The sequence below is a fragment of the Brachyhypopomus gauderio genome, chromosome 3, assembly GCF_052324685.1.
Source record: "Brachyhypopomus gauderio isolate BG-103 chromosome 3, BGAUD_0.2, whole genome shotgun sequence".
In the NCBI taxonomy this organism is placed as follows: domain Eukaryota; kingdom Metazoa; phylum Chordata; class Actinopteri; order Gymnotiformes; family Hypopomidae; genus Brachyhypopomus; species Brachyhypopomus gauderio.
The window spans coordinates 25488462-25496156 of record NC_135213.1 but is presented as its reverse complement, the minus strand read 5'-3'; the positions used below and the strand labels follow the sequence as shown (position 1 = coordinate 25496156).

At 37.5% G+C, this 7695-nt stretch overlaps 1 protein-coding gene across 1 annotated transcript; it reads right to left on the bottom strand.

Annotated features, from left to right (window-relative positions):
- Positions 1-898: 898 nt before the first annotated feature.
- On the bottom strand, positions 899-6929 carry dlx4b (distal-less homeobox 4b). The gene is made up of 3 exons (XM_077000661.1): positions 6322-6929; positions 4870-5063; positions 899-1960 (listed from the first exon to the last, which is right to left on the bottom strand). The coding sequence occupies exons 1-3, from the start codon at positions 6638-6640 to the stop codon at positions 1712-1714; spliced, it is 762 nt and encodes a 253-aa protein (XP_076856776.1). The 5' UTR covers positions 6641-6929; the 3' UTR covers positions 899-1711.
- Between the last annotated feature and the right edge of the window lie 766 nt (positions 6930-7695).

The following is a 7695-nucleotide window of genomic DNA, read 5'->3' as shown; positions in this document are numbered from 1 at the left end:
AATAGACGTCGCTGACTGAGCCGGGTCAAAGTCAGGTCAAGTGGACCCCTCCTCCCACCAGGTGGCTATTATTACCATGGCTGAATTAGTTGAGAATTAATAATGAAATTTTTAGTATGCCAATAATGCATCACTGAATATGAATATCTTTCTTTAAAAAAGACTTTCAAAAATAACTGTAGTGCAGCCTATATGAGAAAACATGTTAGCGCTTTCCTTGTTCTAAGGCAAAGTAACCAATCAATCATGGTTGCCCGCGACGAAATTTGAACAGCTCTGAATTTACATCGGTTCCCAAGATGGGCAATACAAATTACGTATACTTTGAGTTTAAACAGTTTAAACACTACAATGTACAAATCCGTACATGTTCGTGTTAATCATGCTGCAATTTATAGCTGATACTGTAACCATTTTCAAATTATAACCACAGAGTGAATCGTCTAAACAGGGAAGAACACGGATATCATCACTTCGCAACAATTCCTTAATGTCGAAAAGAGAAAAACGTTCAAGAATATTTACTCGTTTTAATTGATGTTTCTACTAAACGAATACTGAATGTAGTCATGAATGGATATTTTCTTTAATATCGAATTCAGGAAATATTCTATTTTAAAAATAATGGAAATGCAATCGCTCCAGATGTTGATTAATCTATTTCTTATATGTTCATAGTCGCTGAAATGACACGTGATAAACTCACAGTGTCCCAAGTTTGTCATGGCCTGATTTCCCCGATTGGCCACGGTGTTCTTTGCAAACGCACGAAACATGTTTTGGGAAACAGAAATTATTTTAGACAGTTAAATAAGCAGGTATACTAGCGGATTTATTCAATGCCTAATAGCCTTTTTTCAATGTAGCCAACTTAAGTAAGAAGGTACCCAGACCAACATTGAAATCGATATTTAGGTATATGTACTGATTTTAATTAAAGTAATATAAAAAGACAGTGTCTTTACATTTTTGAGGAGTAATAATTGGGTCGGAGATATGGAAAAACGTTTTGTGCCGTTATATTCAAAATAAATGACAGCACACACATATTTGAGGCAATCTGGGTCGGATTGACTGGCTCTAGATATAACTCTCATAAATGACTTAAGGAAAGGACTCAGCACATTACAAAAACCTACTCTGATCCAACGAACAAACAGAAATGCACCAAAATGTACAAACAAACAAACCCTAACACCTTACCGAAGTTTCTTTTATCAGACCGAACCTCGAATAAACTTTACGTGACCGATTAAAAAATTTATCTGGAGTAGGATAAGATTTGCCTTCCGCTTAAACTTGCATGACGTAACTATAAATACGATAAAACAAATTAAAAATGATTATTATTTATAACATTTTATATCTATTTATATTATTACACTTGTATTATTTCCGCTAGTAATTATTAGGCTGTAATTAGGCTATTCTTAATTACATGACAGCGGCTGGCATCCTTTCATGAATCGTTTTATTCAAATCAAATCTTGAGGAGGGTGAAAAATAAATGGAAACCCTTTGATGTCTCTTAATATCAAGAAGCAACAAATATTAGTTGCAGAAAGAATAAAACCACAACCCGTTTAAACACACAAACATATTTACATTTTAATAAAAAGTTCTCACAGGTATTCAAGCGGCAAATGTAGAATTCTTAAACTTAACGTGACTGGAAGGAACGCGGTCTGTCGATATGTCAGTTTCATATCCATCACATCATGTGAGGTCTGGGCAAAGAATCCTGATGGTGCGAGGGGTACCACTGTCCAAAACTGTTCATGTAGCCACTCGGGTGCATTGGGGCTCCTTTGTTTGCCATCGACACCTCCCAGAGTGGCGGAAGCCCAGGGGAACAAGGGGAGGCCGTGGATGTGGTGGGAAGTTCTCCTTCGGGTCCACTGGACCCATGCTTCATAATCTTCTTATATTTTGAGCGCTTATTTTGAAACCATATTTTAACCTTCAAAGAGAAAGAGGAAATAGCGTTTTATTAGCTCGAAGCAATAAACTACAATAAAAAACAAAACTCAAAGAACGATGTCTTTACGACGTCGGTCAGGAACAGCCTACAATTTATCACAAAAATGTCAACTCAAAATTGAACTATCAAACAATTACAGTCTTCGAAAAGAAAGACCAAAAAACTCATTTTCAATACAACGATAATGAACTTAGAAATCATAAACGAAGTCTTGCCGAGCAGCTGGGTTTGTCGCGTCTTATTGGAAATGAGTTAGACACTTCTGCGATTCGTTACACACATGCTCTCTCTGTTCCGCTCTGCAGTTTTTATGAGAGCTGCGATGATGGGTCTGACAATAATCTTTAACCTAAAATACTGTTAACGAAATAATTCACAGAAAGCATTCTCTTGGAGAAAAACACATTAACGTGTGAGACAGGTCTATGCTTAATTGCTTTTTTTTCCATTGATTCACAGCCAGGGAGTCATTTTCATATGAACTTAATGTGGAGTAACAAAATACAATATGCTGCAAGGATCAGACCAATGAAATGCAATATTTGTTAGATGCAGTTAGGATATTGCGTATGTGCATTACCTAAAAAGTATAAAAGTCAGCACATAAAATTCTGCAGTTTTATGCACTAACTCACTTACAACGAGACACATTTACACATTTATAAAGTCTGTGTGTGTGTGTGTGTGTGTGTGTGTGTGTGTGTGTGAGTGCGCGCGCATGGGTGGGAGGATTCACTGTTCTTGACCTCTGTTTTCAATTTGAAATTCACACCTTTGTGGTTGAACACCCACCCCAAAGAGCCTGGTTTTCAAAATATTATGTGGGGGGCTTGATTACCAGGCAGAGTGAGAGAACAACCCCCCAGTCCACTCACACACACACGGTGGACTGAGAATGCCCACCTAACTTTTTCCATAACCTCAGACAAGCAAAAATTTTACAATGGTTTTTGAAATTGTTATTGGCCTGGCATTAATAAACATGCATTAAAATGATTTTCTTTTTATTTCTAAAGACTGGTTGGCCAAATAGTTTTTATGGTGAAGTGATTGAATCCAGACTAAGTTATATATCTTGAAGGGGCTTAGGAGGGCCAAACATTTACTCCTGCTACGCCTTTATATTCCTTCAGTACTGCTTACTGATCCAATGGAAAATGGCTGACTTAAATGGCTTTTATGTTTGTGTCAAGCCTTTGACTATCAGTTAAATTGCCTGCCTATTCCATTGCATTAGTAATCAATAGAGCCTACCACAGATACAGGATGTGTGAAAATGCCCACTTTTCTGAACAGCTAACAGGCAGACAATGGTGTGACCTGCTGAAGATCAAGGCCTAATCAAGACAAGAAGACAGCTGAGGAACAGGCTTAACACATTCTCCATGGCATAAAGAAAACGTGTCACACCCACAATGGCCAAGGCCTGGGTGTGTGATGGAGTTCACGAGAGCAAAAACTGAGAGACCTGACAGAGAGAGAGAATGAGAAAGAGAGAGAGAGAGAGAGAGAGAGAGAGAGAGAGAGAGAGAGAGAGAGAGAGAGAGAGAGAGAGAGAGAGAGATATTGAAACAAACTCAAAGGCAGATAGAAAAATGAAAAATCAACAAAAAATGGCAAAATGAATACATTAAAAATGTGAATGTGTATCATACATTATTAAATGAGTGAAAATATGCACATGCAAGCCTGCTTGTTTAGTCTGTATTCATGTTGCATTCAATGTGGTGTAAAACCATGTGAGGCAGAATATTCAATAAACTGGGCATGTAAATCCAGTGTGTATATAAGGATATACGAAACTGGCAGTAACGCGAGTTATAAAAACAAATCTATTTGCATCACATCAATCACGAATAAGAGAGATATTTATCCAAGCAGGATGGGGACACTTTCGTTCATTCATTAGTTCATGAAACAGAGGAGCTGAATGCTGAAAACAATCAAGCAACCAACATCGTATGAACATGCAGTAATCACACACATGCAAATAAACAAACAATGCAAACTAGTAAACGTCTTTAAAAGGGCCCCAGCATTGTTCAAGAAAGGAATGATTTACTTAGAAAGAGTTTGGTCAGACACAGCAAGGCACCCTGAAACTGTGCATCGAGAACATTAATCTTATCTCACTGTCATGATAGATTTGTTAAAGCCACGTCTATGTGCCTGGTAAGTACTTGGATAAGGGCTCTTAGGTTCGAGGCTTAAGCAATCAAGAGGAAAGTCCTTCGGATCATTGCTTGAGCACTGAGGAAATGGTAACTCCAGAACTGTTTTTTTTTTTACCTTAATGAGGAATGCCAGAGACAATTGGTAATGAGAAAATAGAGGTATGCAATGCAAAATGTTCTTGAGGCAGAATTCTCTTTTAACATTAAGATTGCATGAAATCAAACAAACAGTCCCTATGTTGAGTCAAAACTGTGCCTAGGTTGAGTCAGAGCCACAATCTCAAACTCTTTTTGTTTATGTTCCTGGTATGTTAGTAAACCAACATGGCCAGAGTTAAACCCTTTGATGAGTCATATATAATGCAGGGTATGGGTCACATGTGATCTGGGACGCTGGGTTGTACATTATGAAGCCTATCATAATGCATATTAATCTGCATATTAATCTGCATTATTAATTAAGTTACTCTCAACAAATGAATCATCACCATTAAATCTCACATCCAAAATCCATAATCTTTATTATGTAAAAATAGTTGCGTTCAAAGGGTTGTATTTAAACACCTTTGCACTAAACACAAACTTTGATCAGTGTCAAGACAATACCAGTTTTGTACATGCGTCGCAAATCAGGCCGAAATCTGAGCAACAAAATAGTATATAGAAAAATCTACCCAGTGTGTAGTAGGCGCCCGGGTTCTCGCTGTAGATTACCTGTGTTTGCGTGAGTCCCAGTTTGGCAGCCAGGTCGGCTCGCTCCGGAAGCGCGAGGTACTGGGTCTGCTGGAACCTCTGGTGGAGCGCTTGCAGCTGCAGACTGGAGTAGATGGTTCGCGGTTTGCGGATCTTCTTCCCTTTACCATTAAGGCGAATCTCCCCGTTTTCAATCACCGTTGGCTTCTCGTGCTCTTATCAGAGACAACAAATGACACCAGTAACATGTTAACTTCCTGATAATATATGGGATATCAAATCGATTAGGCTTGACCACCAATCAAAAAATAATAATAATAATACCAACAAACAAATTAAAAAAATTATGAAGTTACTGCGATTCTTTAATGACTGCGACTTCGTTAATAGGCTGACATTTTTTCAAGTAAGAATTAAGACACAAGTATTAACTCTATATATAATTAAATTAATCTAATGAATAATTGAAACAGTATTCCATTGTAAACAGATATTTGATAAATATGTCATAAAAGACTTAACATAATGCATTGAGTAAATGTATATTAAGGAAAACATCAGGATAAAACACATTGTGTATTTGACAAGTGACTTTTTACAAGCTTTTTAACTTTAAAGAGTAGGCCTTCACGGTGATCTTTGCATTTAAACAATTGTATTTTTAAATAGCACAATTAGAATAATTTCTCGTTGCACAGAATTAGCAGTAAACCACTGGTATCTTGAATATGACTGTTCTTAAAGACGTATGTTTTTAAAGAGAAACTTTTAAATATCCCTGTCCTAATTATTCACCTCAACGAAGTGCAAAAGTACGAAGAAGTCTGTCGATCGCGAAGAGAGGTAACGTTAAGAATACGAAAAAATCACGAGTACAAAAATCTAAATGTTCTCGTCATTCATTCAGGTTCGTCAGCCTGGTATTAACCTATGACATTAACACTCTTCATATGCTACTACCTGACCTGTTTAAACGGAGACGGACAGGAAACAGAAGAAAGCGCGTTAAAGGCCTACATTAACACAAAGAGATGCGGCTGCTTGATATAACCCACGATATCACCTATGTTAATAATGAGGTGTTGATGATTAGTACGTCTGCAGCAGTGAAATAATGAATCTGTTTGATAAGCAAAAAGTAACCATAAAAATTGTGTGTAACTTTTTGTGTAACAGAGTTACAAACTGATTCTAATCAAATGCAACCAAAATAAAATTAAATGAATAAAAATAATTCATAATTTAAAACTGTTTTCGTATTCGCAAATACATAACGCATCCTAACACTGAAATAAATCACACATCACAAGCAAAATGAAAATGTGCTATAATTTATGGCTTAGGTTTTATACTTTTATTGACTGTAGAACCGAATGACAATAACAGATTGAACTGCATAAGCGATCATGTTTTAGCTCACGGGTAGTCCACGGGAGTTTAGCAGGCGAACAGTTTAATATCAGGTGTACTCACCCGGCTCCTCGGCTCTGGCGTGCCCCAAAGCACTGTTGTAGTTGCTATGTTGGTAGGGCACGTAGGCGGTCGGGGCATGAGCGCTCACCGGGCCGGGATAGGCGTAACCGAGCGACCGGCCATAATGGGAGGCAGCAGTAGGGTAGGCACCATCATGCTGCGGGTGTCCGCTTGAGTGCAATCCATGTACAGGGTAGATGTTGTGAGTGAGTCCGGACAACTGCTGTTGGTTTGTAGGAAGTCCTTGGCCAAACTCTAAAAATGCTGATTTGGACGGATCTGAAGTATTTAAACTATCAGACATAAAACTCATAGACATTATTAAAATTGAAGTCCATAAAACCGACGGACTAAGGAGGTCTGCATTGAATGTTCACAGGCGAACACATGCGAAATCTTAAACCGGATCCATCCCAAATTATCAGTAACCAGGAAGCGAATCGAAGAATAGCGTATTCCACAACGAAAAACAGTATTTCCAGGTGTTATTAAAACGAAACGAGAAGGTAAACGAGTAAACTTTCTTATATCGCGACAAAACCTCCGTGCGTCTTTGGGAACTGCGAACACACAAGTCCAGAGAGTATCCGACTCACTACGCTCCACGAGCGCGCGCGCTGATTGGTTTCAAACATTCACTATGTCACACGACCCAAGGGAAAACCTAATTAAGTTGATTTAGCCTACGTGTTATGGAAAGGCACCCAACGTTGATATTGGTTGCTTGGTTGCTTGAGCTAAAAAATAGCATAAATATTGTGTATTATGAAGTTCCCAAAGGATCAGCTTTATTAAATATTTTAGGGCAGTTCGACCATAATCTATAAGCAGAACTTAAATTTAAGTTGTGAAGCCATTTAACAAAAGCACAGAAACAATCATAGGAAAATACAGATCTCGATTAGCATTCCATCATTATAAATAATGACGTTTTTGCACTCAGTTCAAACAAACAAACATAACAAACAAACACATTTTCCGCTGCGGTGAATGAGGTGTTCAAGCAGTCAGCATATCACAAATACAAGCAGTGCAGCAACATTCTACAGCTGCATTCTCCGGGTTTTCCAATTATTTTAAATGGTGATAAAATACTAGAATAAGATGAATAAGACATAAATGTGATGTACTAATTTAGGCTTAATGTAATGGATTAATATGAATGTCATTGACTAATATATGCTACATGTGATGGATTGATTTAGGTGAATGTAATGGACTAATACAGGAGGAAAGAATGACCGATATAACTGCGGAAATAGTTTATCTTACAAACCTCCATATATTACACTGTCAATTTCGACATATTAAATAAATCGTATTATAACACATTTAATTTGATCAGTTATAAAATACTTTTCGAATCTTCTATTA

Excerpts from the sequence above, each read along its gene's own strand:
- dlx4b (XM_077000661.1), bottom strand. The coding sequence starts at position 6,640 with ATGTCTATGAGTTTTATGTCTGATAGTTTAAATACTTCAGATCCGTCC. Across the intron at positions 5,064-6,321 it reads CGCCAGAGCCGAGGAGCCGG|AGCACGAGAAGCCAACGGTG; the intron begins GTGAGTACACCT and ends GTCTCTGATAAG. Across the intron at positions 1,961-4,869 it reads TGGGACTCACGCAAACACAG|GTTAAAATATGGTTTCAAAA; the intron begins GTAATCTACAGC and ends TTCTCTTTGAAG.